Below are 27,215 nucleotides of genomic sequence, written 5' to 3'. Positions count from 1 at the left end.
ATGAATCCTTACCTCATTTTATATATGTGATTCTGGACCACAGAACTGTGTTAATATTTTTGCAATAGCTATAAATACATACTGTATTAAGCATTAAAGATCTTTAGAATATCATATTTTTCTACTGGAAATATATACAAACTTAATTTTCGAATAAGTAATGTGCTTTGCTGATAACTTGAAGTCCCCATGAACTGGAGGCTGCAACCGTTATTTTTTCCATATTGTGACAGTTCCTAGAGAAACATAATATTAAATGAGAAAACAGTGGGTGTGGCTTGTTTTACTTGTTCTACTGCTGATTAGGTGTAGTAAAGTAGGTATTTCATTCAGAAAGATTGGGAAAAGGGTTTGGGGAGAGTTATTACAACCTAACAGACTCCTCAATTTACAATACAGTTTAACTGAAAACAAACAGGAAGTGAATTTTCACATATCAATAATGGATAAGAATGGCAAACTATTTATTTTCTTGATGACATGCAGAGATGAGCTGTTCACATTAAAACTAGCAATGTGAGCAAACAACAATGCGGTTAGTTTTGTTTTCTTAGGGACTTTTAATGTGATTTTTTTTTTTTTTTTTTTTTTTTGCACCATGTCCACATGTTTAAGTAGTTGTATATCAGCCAAATCTTATACTATACTATCCTAATAAGCCAAGCATCAATGGAACACTTATTCATTTAGACTCCATGTGATTTATAAATGTCCATTAAAATAAAATAAAATGAAACTTATAGATGGTTTTGTTGTACAGGGTCACATATAGTCTTGAGATTTATTTTTGTGTAAATAATAGGATATTATTTATTTTGTCATTCATTTATTCATTCATTCATTCATTCATTCATTCATTCATTCATTCATTCATTTTCTTTTCAACTTATTCCCTTTATTAATCTGGGGTCGCCACAGCGCAATGAACAGCCAACTTATCCAGCATATGTTTTACGCAGTGGATGCCCTTCCAGCCACAACCCATCACTGGGAAACATCCACACACACCCATTCACACACATACAATACAGACAATTTAGCCTACCCCATTCACCTATATGTTTTTGGACTTCCGTTTTTGTGGAATCCCACATGAACACGGGGAGAACAAACTGACCCAGCCGGGGCTCGAACCAGCGACCTTATTGCTGTGAGGCGATTGTGCTACCCACTGTGCCACCGTGCAGCCTTATTTTGTTATATACAATTTTTTATTAAAATAATCATTTTCATAAGTGGATTTCAAACTGACTTTGATTAGTGATCAGAATCTTTGCTAATCACTATATTTAGACACATTAAAGTGATTTTCTCAATGTTTCAATGTTTTTGCATGTGACATCTAGGCAAATTCATATCCTATCTTGTCAGTTATGAATGATTTTGTGGTCCAGAGTCGCATATTATCTTGAATTATATTTTGTATAAAGAATTGCATATTATTTATTTTGTAATATACAACTTTTTTTATTAAAATACCATTTTCATAAGACACTTTTCAAACTTCAAAGTATCAAAACAAAAGGTTATTTTATAAGATAATGTGTATTTTTACCTGCTTCTAAATAGATGCTTATAAACAAGTCACATTTGCCTGAAGGAGAAACCATAGCAACAGTTCACATCTCAAAACTATTCCTGCTAGTGTCAGTGTCAAACAATCTGACAACCAGTAATGTCTTTATATGTCAAAAAATACACTTTCAATTTTAGCGTTCATAGTCTGTACCACTACCACCATCTAGCACCAAACAGAAAATGTTTTTCAAATCAGCTTTCCAATTCTGAACCCCAACAGATCAGCCAAGTTGAACACCCCGAATGTCCTTATATACAGTACTTCTCTTCAAAGCATCCACACTGTGACTCACTAAAATAAAAATCCTACAGCTCACGAAGAGATAAAAATTCACTTAAGTCACTTTGACTTTGACTCCTAATGCGACAGTAAATCAACAGCAGCTGCGATTATGACCCTGAGTTAGTGATGTGAGAAATTGCATTAGGCCAAAAAGTGGCGCCACCATATAGTCATCCTCAATCCTCAAAGATTTGAGCATTCAGCACATCTCACCACCCATTCGTTTTGCCAGACACATATGCATGAGCATAAATATTTGAGCGCTATTCCTGCCAGAGCTCGTGGAAGCCGTGGTTGGGTTATGTGCAGCAGATCGTCATGTTTTTCTCTTTCTTCTTTTCCATGTGTGTGGTGTTGGTGCACATTAGCAGACATTACTGAAGCTTGACAAGTTCCCAGCGTCAAACACTCATCCCGCCTTCTCCTTTCTTCCCTCTCATTCTCTTTAACCGCTGGTGACAGGCGAGGTTTACCGGGTAGCTAATCAGTGCCGGCGCAGCATAGCGGCACAAAATAAATAAGTGCCACAGCATCACAAATTTGCCATGAAATGGCTCCATCGATGGCAAATTGTGTGTAATATGACTCTCATTTAGCTGATCCGGTCTGACTGTAGTATCCAGCTGACATCTCTGTTTGCTTTCCTTCCTGTTTTGATGTTTTATTGCTTGCTTTTTAGCATCACTGCAAGAATTGAGATGCTGTGAGTGTAATATATATGCAGGACAAAACTCAATTACCACAGCACCGTGCAGGGGTGTTAATTATAAGGTTGAGAATTCAATTAATTCTCAGTTATAGGTTTACTTACAAAAAACGCAAAAAATTAAAAGTAGACTTTAGTAGAAGCCATCCTGTAAGATATACAGATTAAAAGAGCTACAAAATGAGTATGAAAAGCAGTTCATTTGTGAGCCTTGATTACAATACTTAGTCTTATGCTGCAATTGCCAAAAATACATTGTATGAGCCAAATTATTGATTTTTATTAATGCCAAAAATGATTACAATATTAATTATACATTAAAAGGGGTCATATTATGGTATTGGGGGTCTCCACCAATAGGCTGATATGTGTGCAAGGTCAAAAAACACTTTTATTGTTTTATAATATGCATTTATTTTTACCTAATTATCCCAGCGACAACCATATGATTAATTCAGTGATTCATTTGTTCCCAAAACCCTCCCTAGCATGAAGCTATTCTGCGCGATATAGAGCGAAATGCTCACCATGGCTTATCAACATTATTGAAGTGTTCAGAGTGCAGAGTATATGTGTGAGCATACCTGCCAACACTCCTGTTTTTCCCGGAAAACTCTCATAATTTCATTGTACGATTTTAAAAAGGAAGCATTACCCAAACCCGCTCCTAAACCTTCATTGGAGGATGAGCAACTTGTACTAAATTGTATGAAAAAGATTGTTCAAATTCATGCGAATTAGCCACTAAATCAAAATTTACACATTTGGCGGGAGATTGTGTTAGAAGATCATGTTCTATGAAGATATTTTGTAAATTTTCTACCATAAATATCAAAATGTCATTTTTGATTAGTATGTGCATTGCTAACCATTATATATATTATATAAACCAGATATTATCATATTCCTACAGACTAACTAAAAAAATTTATGGAAAACTTATTTATTCCGCTTTCAGATTGTTTTTAATTGAATTTTTTGAAAAATTCAGATTTTTTCAAGAGTTCACACTTAGATAATGCTCAACTATGATAGCAGGTTTGGCATGATGTCCCGGGAGAGAACCCTGAGCTCGGAGATAGATGAGCCCAAGGTTCCCGCCTGGTCAATGAGCATTAGGAGGGGTGTGAGATCAGGTGTTTCTCGAATGCCCCGTGCTCTAGCTAATGAGCGATACTGGTTGGTTAGGCATGTATGTGCTAGGTTCCGAAAACGGAGATAAGGAATGAAGTTTAGGCAGGATATATATAGTAATTTTGGAATGCTCTGATAGACTAGCTAATGATTAGCGATGGGGATCAGCTGAAGTTGATTATATCACGTGCTCCTCTCGAAATTAGTTTATGAAACTTCACTTAGTGTTCTGGGGTCACATTTTGGCATAGAAGAAAATGATATCAAGAGTTAAAACTGAGATGTCTCTGAATTTCAGACTTTGGTATCTTGGTTGTTTGAGACCATGGGCCCCATCATACAGCCGGCGCAAGGCGCGACACAACTGTTGTTTGTTAGTTTCAGCTGGACGTAAGGGTCATTTTGACGTTTTGCAGCACGCGGTTTAAATAGCAAATGCATTTGTGCTTATATGTGCGCCCATAGGCGTTCTGGTCTTAAAAAGGAGGCATGTAAAGGCGCATTGCTGGTGCGTTGCTATTTTGAGGAACTATAATAGACTGCACAATAGACCAGATTAAGGCAAGTCTAAAGCCCAGCACAGAGCACGTTAGTTGTGCACCTCGCTTACACATTGTTTAATACACACAGGGTGCACAGCAATAAGCAAATCTTTAAAAATGTAAAATATTTAAAAGAATTAAAATATTACAAAAATTATTATTTTCTAGCCTGCATAAATATCAAAACCACTGCCTTCATGCCTTCTTCATCACGGGGGGGGGGCTTTTTTTTTTTTTTTGTTTATTCATGACAATTTGCTTTTGTATAATGTTATCATTATTAGCAGTATTATTTATTATATGCATATTTATATTTGGTTTATTAAAAACAAGCTTAGATTTGCCCACCTGTCAGGCTTTCAGAAAGTGAAAGTAAAGAAGGAGGAGGCTAATCTCTCATTCTCGCACTACAGATGCTCTGTTTAACCATTTTCTCTGTAGTAAAACGCTCAGTTTTTCCATTTACAAAGTCTGTCATGTAGATAGCAAATGCGCTATGTGTGACTCAACTGACTCTTAAAGGGAATGTGAGATGAGACTCTGATTGGTTTATTCTCAAAGCACACCTATAACTCATTAAGAGAATAAGCTCAACCCTGTTAGACCATGCGCCATGGCTCAAGGCGGATTTTTCCATCCTTAAAATAGCAAAAGTGAATTTAGACACGGCCTTAATGCTTTTGCGCCCTGCGCTTTGGACTTTGCGCCTGGATCATCAAAAAAGAGCCCCAAGTTGAGAAAAAGTCAACCTTGATGTAATTCAAAGGGTTTAAAAGATTTAATTTTTAGTAAAGTCACCAGTTTTAGTGCAGATAGAAACCTATAGAACAAGACTTCAGCTAATTTGAGGTGATTAATCATCGTTGACTTCTCTAGCATTGCTTTGTAGTTTACTTCATACACCGAAAAAAGTCGAATTTACTTTATTATTCTTTTGCAATTTTTTTACACTCAGATTTTTTTTAATTGCATGAATTTAATTAAGCCAAATTTGCTTTCCTAAGCTAAGTAAAATTATTGCTTGTTGTAATGAACTAATAATTTTTTGTAGAGCTGCATGTTGCGTATTTCAGTTCAATTCATCTTTATTTCTATAGCACTTATTACAGTGTGGATTGTGTCAAAACAGCTTAACATAGATGAAGACAACAAAAAAAGCATAAATATATATATACGATAGACGGTACTAGTAAAATGAAAATTCATTGTAGCCTCTTATTTTAACCTTAAAAACTTTAAGATGAGACTGAATTGATCAGAAAGATTTTTTTTTATCTTGTGGAAATTATATTCTGAAGAATGTTGGAAACCAGCAGCCATTGACATCAATAGTAGAATCAAACAATCAACAACAACAAAAATCTATGAAAGTCAAAGGCTGCAGCTTTCCAGCATTCCTCACAATATCTCTTTTTGTGTTCAACAAAAGAGAGAAAGTCCACCATATTTGAAATATTTAAGTAAATTTGAGTAAATGTTGTCAGAATATTCAGTTTTGGGTGAAGTATCCCTTTAATGGCTTCTGGATAAATGTTTTGCTGTCCTGTTTCCAGCCTCAAGACGGCTACCGGCTGGTCCAGCATTTCCAGTTCATCGGTTGGCCTGCGTACAGAGACACGCCGCTGTCCAAACGCTCCATCCTGCAGCTGGTCAGACGACTGGCCAAATGGCAGGAGCAGTATGACGGAGGAGATGGACGTACAGTCGTCCACTGCCTGTGAGTCTGACCTCCACCACACACAGATATCATCACACACCAGCATATGAGCAGGAATGAAACGCTATGAGGAGCAGATTTGATAGGACAATATTCATAAACAAGTAGTAGTATAATGTCAGCACTGTCTCTTTTCAGAGGCTGCATACCTCGACAATACATGTACACATGAACATCTAAACTATAGTCTGTAAAATCACTCCTTAGTAAGAAATTTCAGTCTTTTTGTTTTTGACATTTGTGTAGTTAGATAGCGAAGTAAATTGAAACCTAAATCATACATTTTAAATTGAATTTTCTTTTACAAAACATCCTGCCGTTATCAGTGCGCAATAAATCTTGGGATGTTGTTGGCCATAAAGGATCCATCAGGGGTATCCTTCATTACCTGCGAAGCGAAGGATGCATTTGGAGGCTGAATTTAAAAGAGTCTTCGAATTTGTTCGAAATGAAACAGCCTGCATCGTGTCGTAATGATGCAAACGTCCTTTAAATGCGTCCTTTGGAGGATTCAGCCCTGAAATGAGACACGGCACTTGTTGCAGTTGCTGTGTTATTCTAAGAAATGCACTTTTAAAAAATAGTGGGCTGTTTCTACAAACTTTAGGTCAAATATTGGCGAAACCCAACCACTGGGTTGAAAATCTAATTTAATAAAAAATAACTTGATGGTTGAGTTTGCTCAAATTTAACCAGAGTTGTTTTGAAGTAACCAACACAATCTCATGACAATTTGTAACTTTTAGATTTAGTGGCTAATATGTATGAATTCATATGATCTCATTCGTACAATTTGGTACGACTTGCTCATCCTCCAATGACGGTTGGGTTTAGGGCTGGGGTTGGCAGCCACACATCTTTTTAAAGTTGTGCATTTCCATTCAACTGAACCCGAATTAATTCATAAGAATTTGCCACTAAACTGACAAAATGTTAAGTACTTATGTTTTCTCATGAGATCAGGCTGAAATAACCCAGCATGTTTCATGTTATAATGAATTCTGACATCTCTCGAGTGTTTTCTTGGGTTATTACTTTCATGAAATGTATAACCAAAATATGGTAATGATTTGGTTTCTGACTAATAATGCTAATCATTTGTCCAATCAGACATTTTTTTTTTTGTTTTGTTTGATCAAGTTTTTTTGACTGTGGATGAATGTAAATCTAATGCAGGAAAAAAGGCATAACCATGTGAATGTACTATGTACACCTACAGGCCACTTTATTAGGGACCCCTTTTGCCTTCAGAACTGCCTTAATCCTCCTTGGCTTAGCTTTAGCAAGGTACTGGAAACATTCCTCAGAGATTTTGATCCATATTGACATTGTAGCATCACATAGTTGCTGCAGATTTTTCAGCTGCACATCCGTTCCACCACATCCCAAAGGTGCACTATTGGATGAGTTCTGGTGACTGTGGAGGCCATTTGAGTACAGTGAACTCTTTGTCATGTTCATGAAACCAGTCTGAGATGATTCGCGCTTTCTGACATGATGCGTTATCCTGTTGGAAGTAGCATCAGAAGTTGGGTACACTGTGGTCGTAAACGGATGGACATGGTCAGCAACAATACTCAATACTACGCTGTGGCGTTGACACAATGCTCAATTGGTACTAATGGGCCCAAAGTGTGCCAAGGAAATATCCCCCACGCAATAACACCACCACCACTGGCCTGCTTTGAACTGCAGCAGATTGTCTTGACCATGTCTACATGCCTAATGCATTGAGTTGCTGCCATGTGATTGGCTGATTAGAAATATGCATTAACCAGCAGTTGGACAGGTGTACCTAATAAAGTGGCCAGTGAGTGTATATACTTAATATCACAATGATTTCTATATACATTACGACACTTTTTAATGCAGCACATTTAGATCCCACGCAATGTGTATTTCATAGCGCCTCAAGCCAGTCCATACAGTCATAGAGTAAAACTGCAACTTTAAAATAACGACAAAACTGCACAGCCTTTGAGTCAAGGACAATCTTATCAGTGTCGCAAATTAAAGCCGGAGAGATACAAAAGATCTGACAACTTCATTACTTTCCTGTCACTGTCAAAAACGTTCAGCTGTTGAATGCAGAGCAGCTTCCCCAGAGAAATCTTGTGAAAAAAAACTGTCACAGTAATGCGAGACCATTCGCTCAACAATCGATCACGTCACGTCATTGTACTGATACTAATCAGGTGTAAAACTGACCCGTGATCAGTGCTGGCTGTTTGTTTTAACGTCTGTTCAAGCAGATATCAACCTCAAGTCTCAGGAAATCCTGCATAATATGCCATCAGTGTTTGCATTTTCTGAAGCAATGGCAGCACATTAAATTGAGATATGAGAAAGTATTTGAACATGCAAATAAAATCCCCCGTGTAGCTTTTGAGCCCTGAGATCTTCAGAAATGTAGCACAAGTCAAGCTGTGATTTTTCTGGGATATTAACTCTGCATATTTCTGTTACGACGGGATGCTTGATGAGTTTTTTTCTGTTGTGGATCTCTTCAGGACGGGCGGAGGACGCAGCGGGACGTTTTGTGCCATCTGTAGCATCTGTGAGATGATCCAGCAGCAGAACATCGTGGACGTTTTTCACACAGTCAAGACGCTGAGAAACAACAAAGCCAACATGGTGGAGACAATGGTGAGCTATACACTTGGAGATATCAACACACATAAATGCATGTGGAAACGTGTTTCCACCGTTAAAATGTGGGGTTAGTAAGAATAAGCAGGTTAAAAGACTGAAAGTAATAGTTATCAAAGCATTCTGGAACATAAATTAAAGTTAAAGGGGTAGTTCACTCAAAAATGAAAATTCTGTCTTGATTTGCTCTCCTTTGAATTGTTCAGAACCTGTCTGTCTTTTGCTGAACACAAAAGAAGATATTCAGAAGAATGCTGAAAACCTGTAACCATTGACTTTCATTGTATTTGTCTTTTTCTACTGAAGTCAATGAGGGTGGCATGTTGGCTCAGTGGTTAGTACTCACAGCAAGAAGGTCGCTGATTCGAGTCCTGGCTAGGTTCGTGGCATTTCTGTGTGGAGTATGAGTGTGTGTGTGAATGAGAGTTTATGGCTGTTTTCCAATGCTGGGTTGCAACTGGAAGGGCATCCAGTGTAAAACGGTTCAACGGTCGGAGATTCATTCCACTGTGGCCATCTCTGCAATAGAGACTAAGGCGAAGTAAAATGAATGAATGAATGAATGAATGAAAGGGCATTCGCTGTGTAAAACATATGCTGAAATAGTTGGTGGTGCATTCCACTGTGGCAACCTCTGATATAGAGACTAAGCCGAAAGAAAAATTAATGAATGAATGGAAGGGCATTCGCTGTGTAAAACATATGCTGGAATAGTTGGTGGTTCATTCCACTGTGGCAACCTCTGAAAGAGAGACTTAGCCGAAGGAAAATGAATGAATGAATGAATGAATGAATGAATGAATGAATGAATGAATGAATGGAAGGGCATCCGTTGTGTAAAACATACGCTGGAATAGTTGGCTGTTCATTCTGTTGTGGTGACCCCAGCTTAATTAAGGGACTAAGCCAAAAAGAAAACGAATTAATGAATAGAATGACATCTACTGCGTAAAACATATGCTGGACTTGTTAGCAGTTCAGTCCGCTGTGTTGACCCCAGCTTAATAAAGGGACTTATCCAAAAAATATGAATGAATGAGTTGGCGGTTCTTTCCGCTGTGGCAACCTCTGAAATAGAGACTAAGCCGAAGAAAAATAAATTAATGAATGGGAGGGCATTAGCTGCGCTAAACATATCCTGGAATAGTTGGTGGTTAATTCTGCTGTGGCAACCTCTAAAATAGAGGCTAAGCCAAAGACAAATGAATGGAAGGGCATCCACTGTATAAAACATATGCTGAAATAGTAGGCTGCTTATTCCGGTGTGGCAACCTTTGAAATAGACTTAGCTGAAGGAAAATGAATGAAAGAATAGAAGGGCATGCACTGCATAATGCATATGCTGGAATAGTTGGTGGTTCATTCCGCTGTGGCAACCTCTGAAATAGAGACTAACCCGAAGAAAAATGAATGAAAGAATGGAAGGGCATCCGCTGCGTAAAACATATGCTGGAATAGTTGGTGGTTCATTCCGCTATGGCGACCTTTGAAATAGAGACTAAGTTGAAGGAAAATGAATGAATGGCAGTCAATGGTTACAGGTTTTCAGCTTCAAAATATCAACCGGAGCTGTGTAAAACTGGAGAAAAAAAACTCAGAAAGGTTTGGAACCACTTTACGGTGAATAAATAGTGAGTAATTTTTTTTTATTTTTGGATGAACAACCCCTTTTATTTAAGTAAAAGTTACGTCACACTCAATAAGAGAAGTTGCACCTTCTTTGCTAGTCATTTTCAGGTGGAATTACAGTAGTTAGCTTCCCCCACATTAGTGAGATTTTTTTCTTATCACCATATGGTTTCTGATGGTTGTGATGGGTGTTTGCTCTTCATGGCTCTGAGACTGAAAAGCAGTGTAATTATAGGCTGACCTGAAGCCTGTGCTCCAGACAGCTGTATTTCAGTGATTGTGAGAGTCTGCAGGTGTGATTAGACATCTGTGCTGAACTGCTTCCACTCACTGACTTCAAACTGAAGAGCCCACAGCTGCACATCTCAGACAGAATAACACTGACATCAGGCTAAACCTGCCCATCACTAACCTGCAAATGTCAGACCATTTGAAACCAAATGACCTGAAAAATGAATGCATAGCAATTTCTTATTATCATTGCTTCTTATTGTTTTTTATTATTTTATAAGCTCAAAAATTCTAACTGTGAGTTCATTCTCTTAACATTATATTTGAATCTGTATTGCACTTGTTGGACACACTCAGTCCTCTCCGTGTGTGTACCAGACACTTTTTTATTAACACTTTATCTTTCTGAAAAAAAAAATAGTTATAGAAAAAGGACGATTAAACATGTACATACTAAAAAAAAAAATGGTTGTTTTAATGTAAGTCTTACCTCCCTGTCTCTATTACTACTTTCTGCTTTAAAGCCATACTCAGTCAAAATCAGTTCATCATCATATTATACACTGCATGTCGACACCTCGTGTCATAAAAGTAACAGAAAATACCTTTACTCTTGTTTCAGCGCATGAGCGGCTGTTAGATATGGGCCAGTAATAAAGAAGACTCCAGATCCAGATCTGTTTTTACATTTCTGTGATGGTTGGGTTTAGAGTCGGGGTATTATTACATTTAATAAATAATATGAATAATTCTCGCTAACTTCCGGCCACAGCCATATATGATTTATGATTAACCATGTGGGTAAATGATAACAGCCTTCTGACCAGGTGCAGAAGGCCCCTACTAACCCATATCTATCAGCTGACAACCACTGATAACACTCATTCAATCGAGTGAAAACATTCCATTCGGCTTTTATTATTAGTGTGTTTCACACGGGTGAGTGGGCATGACAAACCACTTGTAGGTGACGCACTTTGTAAAACAAAAAATGCTGGTTTCCACACAACAATTGCTTTATGTTGTCTCAAAACAAATTGGTCACTTAATTGTTTTAATTTTTTTTTTTTTTTTTTTTAGTGGATTGAACATAATACAATTAAGTTGTCCCAATAAAAAACTCAAGAAGCACTTCTTACTTGGAAAACATTGTGCATTTCTGAGTGTGCTCCACACTGGTGGGAGAGCTTAAACTAGTAAATTACTGAAAACAAAAACCTAAAGTAATAGTTGTAATGGCAACAAATAATAGAAAAAACTTCTAGTTGATCACTTGGAAAAGTGGCAGAAGGTAGATTTTTCTGAATAATCATCTGTTGAACTGCATCCCAATCATCACAAATACTGCAGAAGACCTATTGGAACCATCATAGACCCAGGATTTTCATTGAAATCAGTCAAGTTTGGTGAAGGAAAAAGCATGGTTTGGGGTAACATTCAGTATGGGGGTGTGCGAGAGATCTGCAGAGTGGATGGCAACATCAACAGCCTGAGGTATCAAAACATTTGTGCTGCCCTTTACATTACAGGATAGCGCTCCTCATACTTAAGCCTCCACATCAAGGATCCTGAAAGCAAAGAAGGTCAAGGAGCTGCATACTTGGCCAGCCCAGTCACCAGACATGAACATTATTTAGCATGTCTGGGGTAAGATGGAGAAGGCATTAAAGATGAATCCAAAGAATCTTGATGAATTCTGGGAGTCCTGCAAGAATGCTTTCTTTGCCATTCCAGATGACTTTATTAATAGGTTATTTGAGTCATTGCAGAGATGTGTGGATGCAGTCCTCCAAGCTCATGGGAATCATACACAATATTAGCTCTTTTTTTTCACTACACCATGACTCTATATTCTATACTGTACATTATTTATGTTAATAGACAGGACCTTTGTCTAAACAAAGTCAGACCTTACTCACTGTCCTAATAAAATAATTATAAATCAAGACATGATCATATTTTATTTTGGTAAAATAAGCATAATCTAGAGGCCTTTGCCTTTCATATAAGCCACTTTTGATACCAAATGATCAACTAGAAGTCAAGTTATTATCTGTTGTTCCTAAAACTTGAATAATCGACAAGACTTTTGTCCGGTAGTGTATAATGGAAACATGTTGGCCAGATGTGAGAAGATGTGAGAAGTTAGAAAGTGTTTGTCAACAATAGGCTGATGGGGCTATTCCTCCATTATTAGCAGATGTTTCTCCTTTAATAAAAGCGACTGTATAATGATGTTATTGCATTATTAATGCAGGGGTTATGAGGGAAATCTCCCCTGAGCGTCGTCTGCTTTGAACCGCTCGTGATGTTTCTCTGCTGGTTGTTTTTGTGTTCAGGAGCAGTACAAATTCTGTTATGAAGTGGCACTGGAGAGTCTGAACGGCTTCTGAACGCAGGAAAACAAGAGAAACAATCTTCTCTTCCTCCTCTGAACGACATCTCATCTCGTCCTTCAGCAACGGGAACGCTGTAAAATACTGTATAAATAAAATGTTATTTGCCATTTCTTTCTTCTTCTGTCAATGTCCAGCATCCGAGCGTGTATCCTGGACCGTGAAGTGATCTTGTACAGTCCTTTTCCTTTTTAGCTCTGCGCCTTGAATGTTACCCATCAATGTAAAGAACAAAAAAAAAGAGAGATTAAAAAAAAAAAGCTTCTTTCTACATGCCGGCTGGGAATCACCAAATAGACTTTCCCTGAGCTCTGTACAGATTTAAAGAGAAATAACAACAACAAAAAGCTTAAAAGTGAATTTGCAGAGAAACGTGAGAACGGATATTTTTGTTATTCTGATGATGAGTTTGTTTTTTTTGTGGTTCCTCCCTTTGGTGCGTTTTCACTCTGCCTGCTTTCTCATAAAACACACACAAACACACTCACCGCTCGCCTACAAACCAGCATAAAGAGGTTCAAAAGATGGACGTTTTAGGGTAATGTTTCTTTTGTTGATGTTTCTTGTCTTTTCTTTTAGTGTTATAAATAATAGGTGTTGCCATTTTGGTTTCTTGATGTGGGCAGTGAACGTTGAAGAGTAAAAATGTATCTTCTGAAAAAAGTATTTTCTGTTTGTCATTTGCACTTTATATGTTCAACATAGGCTCAATTCTGAAAATTTTACCCTGTATACATTTCTGGAGATCGCAAATTATGCAGCCAAATGAACGTACGGATGAATTTCATCTTTAAAAAGAACACTAACAGTGTGACGCCGTCTCATTTTCACACTTACCAGCTGACCGATTATCTCCATGTTGACATTACCAGTTTGTCCAGAACTCGAAGCATACATCAGCAAATTTGAGACACAGACTGGGCCGGAGTGGGAATCCTTTTTAGCTCTGGAGTTTCAAGCCTTAGACCGGCCCACCTCAATATTAAAATAACATCATTTCCAATTCAGTTTCAAATGACACTAACACGTCTTTTTCGTCTTTTTCAGCTGCTTTAGAACTTCAAATATTTTTCATAAATATGAGAACATTAATTCTTTATAGATATCCAGTCCTTTGTAACAGTCGTCACACACAAAAAAAATTAAAAATGTATTCCTACATAAGTAACCCAAACAGTATTTTATGTCTTAACACATATTTTATTCTGGTGAGGCTCGAACTCGGGTCGGCTGCGTTTATGCGTAACGTGCTAACCACTAGACCACGATGGCGCTGTTAAACACTGCTATGTTATCTGCTCCTATTGATGTCTACTTTTTACCCTTCTCTTTTTCTTTCCATTTTAGATTTCTGATCAAGTTATGTTAAAAGTTAAGTTAAGATTTATTAATGTAGTAAATCATCTGATTTTCATTGAGCAGGTGTAATATTCATTAATACTAATTAATATTCACTAAGGTGCCGCTGTTTGGGGTGAAATGGGGTGCAGCCCGCAGGTTAATGAAGATCTTTATTAACCTGTGGGCTGCATTTAGCTCACGGGGCTGCGAGAAAATAAGTAAAAAGAGCGAAGCTGCGGCAAAATAATGATTAAAAAAAGTGAGGTTATGGTCAAATAAACAAATAAAATTAAAAAGTGGAACTGCTGAGAGTGCAAGCAGCTAGGGACACCGGCCCTCGCGGCCAAAAAAATGGACCGGCCCACCGGGAATTCTCCCGGTTCTCCCGATTAGCCAATCCGGGCCTGGACACAGACGACTAGGTTAGGGTTAGGCCAGACCGGTGAAGAACGGTTCCAGAAAGCAGGAAAGACAAAAGCCTCTTTCACGCAGTGATGCCGGTACAAATCTGGAAATTTTCCAAAACAACTTTACTGGTAAATTAAAAAAAGCTCTGTTCACACAAACACGGACGTTCTGGAACTTTTCTGTAAAAGATCATTCGCACATCCATTCCAAAATACTGATAAATTCTGACATCATTAACCAGAAATGAGCTCTAAACAGCTGCGCTTATATTTGTACACATAGAAGAGGTCGGGCTTTTGTTGATGGTTTCTTTTTTATTTGAAGCATTAGCATTCATGCGGCTGCTTTGTCCCAGAGACATCCAAAGGCTCAAATCGCAGCTGAATGATTACACATTACAAATTCTGTGGTTGGATGAGTATTGCGAACATCATTGATGAAAACTTGGAGGAACACTTTCACATGTCGAGATGTACATAATATGTGTGTGTGCGCTGGCACTCACCGGCTGCTTCACGTGCACACAGGTCAAGCAAGTAAAGCAGAGCTTGAAGGTAAACAAATCGATATCGACTATTGTATTGTTATCGATAATTTTTTTTACACAGTTGGTATCAAGAAGGAACATAGAAACGTGATCTGACAACACAATCTCACGGCAATTCGCAACTTTTTGATTTAGTGGCTAATTCGTATAAATTCGTATGATCTAATTTGTACATTTGAGTATGATTTGCTCATCCCCAATGACGGTTGGGTTTAGGGGTGGAGTTAGGTGCCACGCCTCTTTTTTAAAATCGTACATTTACATACGAATTAGCCACTAAACTGGCAAAACGTAAAATACTTACTTTTTCTCGTGAGATCAGGCTGGATCTGACTAACAACTAGCTGCTAAATGTGTCTGGAGAAATATTCAAAGGCTTTTATTTTCATAAACATTTCGGCTGTGAATGCGTCTGAGTGTTCTGATTGGCTAAAGTAGACGTCTCACTTCAGCGCGTTCTAAACATAAACGCACTCTTTCCGGCAATTTTCCTTCTGCGTTCACACATAGCAGCATTCCAGCAAGTTAATAGTAATGTTACAACTTCTCTTTCCGGAAAATTGCAGAAAAATTTACCTGTATTTTCAAGAAGGGCTCGTTCACACATGATCCCATTCGGAAAATTGCCGGTGATTTTCCTGAAAGGTCTGTATGTGTGAAAGGGGCTAAAAACAAGAGCAAGATAAAATAAATAACTAAATAACAGTGAGAATGTGGTAAAATCTGAAAACGTGGTAAAAAAAAATCACAAGGGCTTTTCTTTTTCTGGATTGCTTTTGAAAACTGTCAGTTGGGTTTAGGGAAGGTGGTGAGTGGGGATAATCGATCGGTCTGTCGGTCAGTAAACGGCGGCCTCTGGTGGCGCAAATGGCACTCGCAAGAGAAATTTGAGAAAACAAAAACTGGGATGTATTTGGCAACCTCCAGAAATATATATAGGGGTATGTAATCACAATAAGCCTGGGTTGTATAAGTTTGTTACCTCCAAGGGTGAATTTCACAAATAGTTATTTACTACTAGATAATAGGAAAATAGATATTTTATGAGCATTGATTGCCTAATTGTTAATGAAAGAGAAAAAAATGTTTAAAATAGCATTGCTTTATAAAATAAAATAAAAAATATATAAATATATATTTTATTTAAATTTATTTAAGTATTTATTTTAGTTTTGGACATTTCTTTGTGAGATTCACTCCTGAAATATGTGTACGTATTTGTAAATCCTCTTGCATTTTTTTATTTATTTGAAGTGCCATACTTACAAAAAGAAAAAAACAAGGTCTGCCATCAAATCATGTACAAGATGCATATCAGGAACATTGTGTTTCTGCATTGTGACCTGAAAAATAAAAGCACTGGCAACTGAACACATCGTGTTTCTAAACCAGAATTTGGTTGAGAAGCTTTTCAAACTCCTCCAGCTTTCAGACACCGGCCATCTGCATTTTCCAGTGTGATAAAAGCTAGTGAATTTAACTGTAAATCCAAAAGTTTTGCACGAAACCTGTGACTTGACTGTGATAATTGTTTCTTGACTGCTGAGACGTGTTTTGAAGACCAATTTTTGAATGTTTGACTGAAAAGCAGCCATCACACAAATGTTACGGCACTTGCTTTATTTTGGTATTTCGATGAATTCACTGCCTGCTTTTTCTTTGACTTCGCTTTGTGAGTTTTTTTATTATTACCATTATTTTTTAATGATTATTTATCATTTATTTGTCTAGCAAAGTGGTATGTAGAGCTGGTGATTTCATGATCATGGTGGTTCTGTTGCTTGGAATTGTGATAACTAATAAAGGGACCAAAATGTTGAACAGCAACTTTCCTGAAGCACTGAAGTTTATGTGTGATTCACTGTCTCTTGATCTCCAATAATGACAGCTGATGATCTATACTGCTTTACCAGCCCACAAACACACAGCTGAGGAAATCAAACTGTTTTACGCTCCTTCTGAGCAAAAATAAATAAATAAATTCTATTTTTGTACCTCTACCCCTTCTCCTTGGCCCTTAAAACCGGGTGTGAAAGGGAAGGGCTTCAAAATTTACCCCCAAGAATTGGGACAGCACTACAGCATCCGCACATGTCATCATATGTCATCGCGATCTCTTCATATGAGTTCAGACAATCGTGACTGCTTATTACAGCTGTGTTATGTTTTTGGTATTTATCTTCAGGAAATCACTGAAGGCATATATTATGTTATCATAACGACATAATGTGATAACAAGATCACATCACTTAAGGCATATATAATGTTATCATAACGATATAATGTCACAATAATATGCGCAAAATGCTGCGCATTTACACAGTGGCCATCTACTATATAGCTAACGTTCCCATTGAGTAATAAAACAGTCCCGAATGATTGCTGGATGTTCTGAAAGTCAAAACATTTGTGGCTATGTTGCTTCATCAATCTAAACAATTTGTAACATTAAAAAGAAAAAACATGAACAATGGATATAGATTGTATTGTTGTAGAATATGTGATTAACAATGCAGCGTAGATTGTTAAATTTAGTCCCTCCAGAAGATTGAAATTAAATTTAATCTGAGTTCTTTAGATTTTTTTTCTTACAAGATTTGTGTATATTTGTACAGCAAAAGACAAACATTGAAGCAAATAATGCCATATGTTTTGAGAAATAACATTCGAGAAAAACACGAAACCGCTCTCACAATAGTCCTGTAGGCTATGATTATTGTAGATGTGTGTTTGTAATATTGAAAGAACCCTAAATGTTTATGCAAAAATTTAGGAGCTTTCTAGTATGTTTGAAACTTTGAGAGAATCTTCTTAAGCTAGTTACTTTGTCATTGAAAAATTTTGTCAGAAAACAGATTTGAAACTTTTTTTTTTCTGTTAGTTTTGTAATTTAGAGAGGAGTTGTAAACTGCTTGTTTGTAACAGACAGACTTTGGCCCAATCCTGAATCTACCCCGTAGCCCTTACCCTTACCCCTATGCCTCATTTTGCACGTTCACGTTCATGTAAAGGGGTAGGGGTTTCCCAATTCTCTTTAGCTTGATGGTGTATGCTAAGGGGAAAGGATAGATAGCCCTTCGAATGGAGATTCTTCAGGACCACACTTAAAACCAAGAAAATTTCCCAGAATACACCAATCACAACGGCAGCATAGCTGCACCCTGAAGTAAGAAGATCTGCAAATTAGTATTTTTTTTTTAATACATTCATAACGGCGTTCGTGTTTTACCATCATGCTTTAAAAAAAAAACACTAAATAAAAACCGCAAAATCTATAATCCATAAAAAAAACTCCTGTACAGCAGTCCCACAACATTCTGCCACTCGAATATTCTGACAGAAAAGTCTAGTGCCTGGGAATGACCTTTTTATAGTGGCTGCAATAATGTTAATGTTGTTTTTGGTGTGTTTACATTGATGAGTATGGCCACAGTGTAAATGCACAATACAGTTAGATCTTATTGGGATCTCCACATTAGGATCTCCACATTAGATCGTTATGATGACATAATATATCCCTTCAGTTATTTCCTGAAGATAAATACCAAAAAAAAGCAGTCGGGATCTTCTGATCTCACATGAAGCAAGAGATCACGATGACGTGTGCAGGTTTTGTAGTGCTGTCCCATTTCTTAGGCGTACATTTTGAAGCCCTTTCCATTCACACTCTGTTTCAAGGGCCAAGGGAAAAGCGCAGTGTTACAAAACTAGATTTGGGATTGAGCCTTATGTTAGTTTGTTTTATTTTTTGTCAGAATGTTGCCAAGAATGTTCAAAAGTTGGAAAAAAATGTTAAGACAAACATTAATTATTAAACATGAGATGTCATATCACCTTGGTTTAAATGGAACTTAGAGGTTTTTTTTTGTTGTGTGTTATAACATGGTCAAAAAGGTCTTCTTTTTTCATGTTCATTTTCAGTTTTCATGATCATTTTCACAGCATATGCATATTAAATACTGTATACTCTACTGGAGCTTAAAAAAATTGAGGATGTTACAAGTATAAACACACATGAAAACATATTGTTGGTAAACAGTTAAAATAGTTAAAATAAACAGAAGGGTCTTGCTCTTCTCTCTGCCAGCCAAACCGACATCAAAGACAATGAGAGCTGTAAAGGATGAAGGGGATTCTTTAAGCGCAGAAATATCTTACCATCATATACTGGACACGAGCAGAGAAAAGCTGACCAAAAACTACACAACAACTATTTCTCTCTCTCTCTCTCTCTCTCTCTCTCTCTCTCTCTCTCTCTCTCTCTCTCTCTCTCTCTCTCTCTCTCTATGAATGATATCTTGCTGAAAAAAAGTGTTGTAATATTAATAATAATTTTTATTTTGAGCTAACTGTTAATAACCTAGTTTCCCCAATTTCCTCTACTAGCATTGGTAAATGTATTCTTGTTTTTCAACTACATGATTTTAATCAAAGTGAATCATTCATTCATTCATTTTTCTTTGGCTTAGTCGCTATTTCAGCGGTCGCCACAGTGGAATGAACCACCAACTATTCCAGCATATGTTTTATACATCAAATGTCCTTCCAGCCACAACCAAGTGCTGGGAAACATTCTTACACTCTCACATTCACACACACTACAGCCAATTTAGCTCATCCAGTTCAACTTTAGGGTATGTCTTTGGACTGTGGAGGAAAGCGGAGCACCCGGAATAAACCCACACCAACATGGGAAGCAAAAACTCCACACAGACATGCCAAATGACCCAGCCGGGACTCAAACCAGCGACCTTCTTGCTGTAAAGCGACAGTGCTAACAACCGAACCACAGTGCTGCCCCTTAAACTCATACACTACGGCTAATTTACTTTATTCAGTTCACCTGTTCCACATGTCTTTGGACTGTGGGGGAAAGCGGAGCACCCGGAGGAAAACCACGCCAACATGGAGAGAACATGCAAACTCCACACAGGGATGCCAACTGGCCCAGCCGGGACTCGAACCAGTGACCTTCTTGCTGAGGCGACAGTGCTAATCACTCAGGTTTTATAAAGTCAATCATAATGCTGCTCATATATAGATTTTCGGATTGTTGTTTTATACAGTGTATTTGTTGAAAGCAAACATATTTTCTATTTCTGTGCCGTTTTTCAAAGACCATTAATTCGTCCTTTATAAAACTCAAGTGCAGCATCTACACAGAAACACTGTATTCAGCTGATTAGCGCTAGCTCATTTTTGAGATTTGAGTTCTCTTCACAGAAAATGTAATTTTCCACGAAGCTCAGTTAGTGCTGTTTTTCCTGAAACCGTAATTTTGACAAGGATGAAAAAAGCAGCTCTGCACCAAATGTATTCCGGCCGCAGTAAAGAGTTGCTCTCTGAATAAACACAGTGTTGTTAGCCTGTTGCGTGGGCTAATCGGAGAAGTGTTTCGCTGTGTTGAGGAGCCATTATAACTCTTCTTGCTATTTCACACACACAACACAGCAATTATGATTCTCCATGGGCTGGAAAAACTTTACTCTTCAAATGAGGAGGTAAAAGATTCTGCTAAAAATGAAAAAGCTTTTTTTTTTTTGTGTTAGGTGAAATTTTACGTGCTAATTTCACTCCAAGACAAATTATTTTTGATTAACATTTAAGTGATGGTTCACCACAAAAAGTAAGTCCATCAAGACATTAACATTTAAAAAATATATATATATTTCTAGATTGTTTTGCTTCTTTTTCTATTATGAACTGTTTTTACTGCTGTTTGGTTTGCTTGTGTATTGTTTGGTTCACACTTTTTTTTTTTTTTTTTTTAAATCAATTGACAATTTTGTGATATGTACCACCCCATATACACTCACCGGCCACTTTATTAGGTACACTTACTAGTACTAGATTGGACCCCCTTTTGACTTCAGAACTGTCTTTATCCTTCGTGGTGTAGATTCAACAAGGTACTGGAAATATTCCTCAGAGATTTTGGTCTATGTTGACATGATAGCATCACGCAGTTGCGGCAGATTTGTCGGCTGCACATCCATGCAAATCTTCCGTTCCACCCCATCCCAAAGGTGATCAATTGGATTGGGATCTGGTGACTGTGGAGGCCTTATGAGTACAGTGAACTCATTGTCATGTTCAAGAAACCAGTCTGAGATGATTTGTGCCTTATGACATGGCATGCTATCCTGTTGAAAGTAGCCATCAGAAGTTGGGTACACAGTGGTCATAAAGGGATGGACATGGTCAGCAACAATACTCAGCAAGGCTGTGGCGTTGACACTATGCTCACTTGCCAAGAAAATATCCCTCACACCATTACACCACCACCACCAGCCTGAACTGTTAATACAAGGCCGGATGGATCATGCTTACATGTTGGTGCCAAATTCTGACGCTACCATCCAAATGTCATAGCAGCAGAAATCTTCTGCTGCTGTAGCCCATTAACCTCAAGGTTGGATGTGTTGTGCATTCAAAGATGCTCTTCTGCATACCTCTGTTGTAACAAATGGTTATTTGAGTTACTGTTGTCTTTCTATCAGTTCAAACCAGTCTGGCCATTCTCATCTAACCTCTGGCATCAACAAGGCATTTGCACCCACAGAACTGCCGCTCACTGGATATTTTCCCTTTGTCTGACCATTTTCTGTAAACCCTAGAGGTGACTGTGCATGAAAATCTCAGTAGATCAGCAGTTTCTGAAATACTCAGAGCAGCCAGTCTGGCACCGACAACCATGCCACATTCTAAGTCACTTAAATCACCTTTCTTCCCCATTCTGATGCTTGGTTTGAACTGCGGCAGATAATCTTGACCATGTCTACATGCCTGAATGCATTGAGTTGCTCCATGTGATTGGCTGATTAGAAATTTGCGTTAACGAAGAGTTGGAGAGGTGTACCTAATAAAGTGGCCGGTAAATATGTGTGTGCTTTTTTGTCAAACTATTATGAGCAAAATAAATAAAATCCAACCCTCTTCAAGGTTTTCTGGTCTCATGTGAGGTTTAACTGCAGTGTTGTGGCCACAGGCGCAGTTGTAGCACTGGTCGGTTGTGTGGGTTCTCCATCTGTCTCTCACTGCCATCACTTCAGTCAGTCAGTCAGATCCTCACGCCCACAAATTATTAATCCCCCTCTCGCAGGTCAGCACTGATCAATTATTAACACTGTTTATGAACATGATCACACCTGTGGTATATGTGAGCTTCCTATGGAGAGATTTATCCAGAGTGAAGCTTGTGAACCTGCAGGAAAATAGAGAAATCGACATGTTGATCTCACTCAAAAGAACATGAAGAACTGTGTTTGATTGAACTGTGTTGTTTGATTTATGTGGTTGATTGAACTGTGTCTGATTGAACTGTCTGACTGAATTGTTTTTTATTGAACTGTTTTTGTCTGGCTGAGCTGTGTTTGACAAAACTGTTTGTTTTAACTTTACAGTATTTGACTGAACTGTCTGATTAAACTGTCTAATTTAACCGTCTGACTGAACTGTGTCTGATTTAACTGTTTGACTGAACTGTTTGATTGAACTGTCTGGCTGAATTGTGTCTGATTGAACTATTTAACTGAACTGTGTCTGGTTTAACTGTGTCTGATTGTACTGTATTTGAACTGTTTTACTGAACTGTCTGATTTAGCTGTGTCTGAATGTACTGCGTTTGATTAAACCCTTTAACTGAACTGTGTCTAATTTAACTATGTTCGACTGAACTGTCTGATTTACTGTGTCTAACTGAACTGTGTCTAATTGAAATGTCTGACTAACCTGTGTCTGATTAAACTGTTTAACTGAACTGTGTCTGAATAAACTGTGTCTGACTTAACTGTGTCTGGTTGAGCTGTGTGATTGAACTGTGTCAGACTTAACTGTGTTTGAACTGTGTAAGATTGAACTGTGTCTGATTGATCTGTCTGACTTAACTGTGTTTGACAGAACTGTATTTAATTTAACTTTGTTTGACTGAACTGATTAAACTGTTTAACTGAACTGTTTCTGACTTAACTGTGTCTGAATAAACACTCTTCTGACTGAACTGTGTCTGATTGAACTGACTGAACTGTGTCTGATTGAACTTTATTTGACTGAACTGTTTCTGAACTGTGTCTAATTGAACTGACTAAACTGTGTGTGATTGAACTGTGTTTGACTGATCTGTGTCTGAACTGTGTCCGATTGAACTGTCTGACTGAACTGTGTCTGATTTAACTGTTTGACTGAACTGGGTTTGACTGAACAGTATTTGACTGAACTGTGTCTGACTAAACTGTGTCTGATTGAACCGTGTTTGACTGAACTGTCTGATTTAACTGTGTCTGATTGAACTGTGTCTGATTGATCTGTCTGACTTAACTGTGTTTGACAGAACTGTATTTGATTTAACTTTGTTTAACTGAACTGTTTCTGACTGAACTGTGTCTGATTGAACACTCTTCTGACTGAACTGTGTCTGATTGAACTGACTGAACTGTGTCTGATTGAACTGTGTTTGACTGAACTGTGTCTGAACTGTGTCTTATTTAACTGACTGATCTGTGTCTGAACTGTGTCTGATTGACCTGTCTGACTGAACTGTGTCTGATTTAACTGTTTGACTGAACTGTGTTTGACTGAACTGTGTCTGACTAAACTGTGTCTGATTGAACCGTGTTTGACTGAACTGTCTGATTTAACTGTGTCTGATTATGCCGTGTTTGACTAAACTGTGTTTGACTGAACTGTCTGCTTAAACTGACTGAACTGTCTGATTTAACTGTGTCTGACTGAATTGTGTCTGACTAAACTGGGTTTGACTGAACTGTCTGATTCAGCTATCTGACCTTACTGTGTTTGATTTACTGTCAGATTGAAGCGTCTGATTAAACTGTCTGACTGAACTGTGTCTAATTGAACTGTCTGATTTAACTGTGTCTGATCGAACTGTATCTGAATTAACTGTCTGACTGAATTGTGTCTGATTGAACTGTGTTTGACTGAACCGTGTCTGAATTTAACTGAACTGTGTCAGATTTAACTGTGTCTGATTGAACTGTGTTTGACTGAATTGTGTCTGATTTAACTGTTTAACTAAACTGTGTCAGATTTAACTGTGTCTGGTTGAACTGTGTCTGATTGAACTGTGTCTGATTTACTGTCTGACTGAACTGTGTCTGATTTAACTGTTTGACTGAACTGGGTTTGACTGAACTGTGTCTGACTAAACTGTGTCTGATTGAACCGTGTTTGACTGAACTGTCTGTTTGAACTGTGTCTGATTGATCCGTCTGACTTAACTGTGTATGACAGAACTGTATTTGATTTAACTTTGTTTAACTGAACTGTTTCTGACTGAACTGTGTCTGATTGAACACTCTTCTGACTGAACTGTGTCTGATTGAACTGACTGAACTGTGTCTGATTGAACTGTGTTTGACTGAACTGTCTGATTGAACCATGTCTGATTGACCTATCTGATTGAACTGTTTGACTGGACTGTGTTTGACTAGACTGTGTCTGATATTTAACTGTGTTTGACTGAACTGTCTGATTTAACTATGTTTGGTTGTACTGTGTTTGACTGAACTGTCTGATTTAACCATGTCTGACTGAACTGTCTGATTGAACCGTTTCTGAATGAACTGTCTGATTTAACTATGTCTGGTTGTACTGTGTTTGACTGAACTGTCTAATTTAACTGTGTCTGACTGAACTGTCTGATTGAACTGTGTTTGACAGAACTGTGTCTGATTGAACCGTGTCTGATTGAACTATGTCTGATTGAACTGTGCTCGACTGAACTGTGTCTGACTGAACTGTGTTTGACTGAGCTGTGTCTGATTAAACTGTGTCTGACTGAACCGTGTCTGATTGAACTGTTGGACTGGACTGTGTTTGACTGGACTATATACACCACTCATCTTTCTTTACTCTTCATGGACATTTTTTTTTTCTTGCTTAAAGCCAAACAGTGCTTTTCTTTTGTCCAGGCAGTGCGGGTCTGGAATTGGTATGAATACACATTTTAGGAATTACACTTAAATCCGTGACAAAACAGAATCCATTAGAGTGCCTGTGAAATGACTTTATGACTGACAATCTGCTCACAGTCATTTGTATGACAATTTGGAGTCGTAGCTCTGCCAATCCCTTAATGCCAATCATTTCAAATTCAATTCTAAATCTGGCCTGACGACAAGCAGCCGGGTGTCCGCTGGGATCCACATTTCATCTGTCAAGGTTACCCGTTTGGCACGTGGTGGCATCATTACACCGAATGGCATGAGATGGCGAGCGATTTGGGTCAAGAACAGAGGTTTTTCGACCTTGAGAGCGGTGAGATGGAGACGGAGGTGTCGCTGTCTGTCTGTTGGCTGCTTGTGCTTTCTGGCAGAGATTCAGGGCTGTTTTGGAGCGCCACTGCAGGACTCTCAGAGATCAACGCCTTTGCAGATGGTGCAGATTCTCATACCAGTGGAGGTCAGCCAGCAGATTCACAAACACTGAGAGGAAGATTGCAGACAGTCTGATGCCGGGATTCCTGAGAGTGACAGACTCCAGCAGAGAGAGAGAGAAAGTGACACCATGAAAGAGAAATGCAAAGGAAGAGAGAGAAGCAAACACACACCAGATAAAATGCTTGCAAATGACTACTAAACAACAGGGCGGTGGGTGTGTTTAAAGGAGTAAGTTAGAGCACTGGGGGATTGAATGCATTTGATGTAATGTAGCTCTACTCAACTGACATTTTATTAACACAATTTTTACTGTTTTGTCCAATAGAATGGTTTAAGATTTTTATAATACTGAAAAAAAATATTTCTAACTTTTTAAATAAATGTCATTATTAGATTTTTGGTTATTTGTTTACGTTTCATACGTTTCAAAACCCTTCTTAAATTCTAACTAAATCTAAAGATTTTTCTTTTTTCTATCATCTCTAAAACATTGCAAGAATTAGATGCTTTGTTTCCAGTGAGGACTTAGAGAATTGTGTTCATGCTTTTATCAGCAGCAGGGTGGATTACTGTATGGCCTCCCCACTGGCCTTCCCAAAAAGACAGTCGGACAGTCTCATCCAGAACACTGCTGCCAGGATTCTGACCAGAACGACAAAATCACACCTGTCCTCAAGTCTTTACACTGGCTCCCAGCCACATTCAGAATAGATTTAATTGATAAAGTATTGCTACTTGTCTATAAATCACTAAATGGCTTAGGACCTCAGTACATTACAGATATCCTCACTGAATACAAATCTAACAGATCACTAAACTTACTTTAGCATTAAATAAACTAAAAACCCCTGGAGTTCAGTCAAAGCAGGGTGAATCGGCCTTCAGCTACTAACAGTGCCACCCACTGTTAGAATCAGCTTTCAGAAATGATCAGATGTGCTCCAACATTAGGCACAATTAAATCAAGACTGAAAACACATCTGTTTAGCTGTGCCTTAATGAATGAGCAATGTGCTACACCCCACAGATCACACTGTTATGTACTTTCTTTTTTTTCATTCTTTTTTAACACATTTTAATCTGTTTTAAATCATTTTTAATCATTTTAATCATTTTATTTCCTTGTTTCTTTTATTCTTGTTTATATAAAGCACTTTGAATTACCACTGTGCATGAAATGTGCTATATAAATAAATTTGCCTTGCCTTGCCTAAAGCTAAAGAGAAAACAAAACTTTGTAATAGTTTTTTTTTTTAAGTAAAAGCACAGAATTTTGGATTTATTAAAAAAAAAAAAGGTAACCAAAAAATATTATAATAAAAGTTCTCTAAGCTACAGTATAATATTTGGTTTTTTATTTTATTGTTTTGAAGTAACTAAAGGTAACTCAAAGTAACTGAAGTAACATTTAACTCATCAGTAACTCATTATTTTTTATCCTTCAAAACATATAGGAATTATCTATTACCAGTAATTCATTGATTTAGCTATCTATTAGATTCAAATTTATTTTTGAAAACAATTGACGAAAGCAAAGGAGAAAGAAACCTTTAAAGAGAAACCAAGCTCAATTGGGCACGACCATTTCTCCTTTGCCCAAACATTTTGTGCAGAGCTGCAGTCTAGACGTCAGAGGCTGGAGAACGCTGGGCGTCCA

General features: G+C 37.8%; 1 protein-coding gene across 40 annotated transcripts in view; it reads left to right on the top strand.

The window, feature by feature from the left end:
• The window catches only part of ptprt (protein tyrosine phosphatase receptor type T), a 518,156-nt gene extending 502,159 nt beyond the window's left edge, over positions 1–15,997 (top strand). For all 40 annotated transcript variants that reach the window (XM_087258056.1, XM_087258053.1, XM_087258058.1 and 37 more), the window contains 3 exons: positions 5,797–5,960; positions 8,471–8,606; positions 12,809–15,997. In XM_087258056.1, the coding sequence (XP_087114182.1) occupies positions 5,797–5,960; positions 8,471–8,606; positions 12,809–12,862 (354 nt within the window). In that variant the 3' untranslated portion in view covers positions 12,863–15,997. The remainder of the gene's footprint in view (positions 1–5,796; positions 5,961–8,470; positions 8,607–12,808) is intronic.
• Positions 15,998–27,215: the final 11,218 nt, after the last annotated feature.

Source organism: Danio rerio, chromosome 6 (genome assembly GCF_052040795.2).
Source record: "Danio rerio strain M-AB ecotype USA chromosome 6, GRCz13ab, whole genome shotgun sequence".
NCBI lineage: Eukaryota > Metazoa > Chordata > Actinopteri > Cypriniformes > Danionidae > Danio > Danio rerio.
The sequence above is the reverse complement of the archived record's forward strand: the minus strand, read 5'-3'. Positions and strand labels throughout refer to the sequence as shown.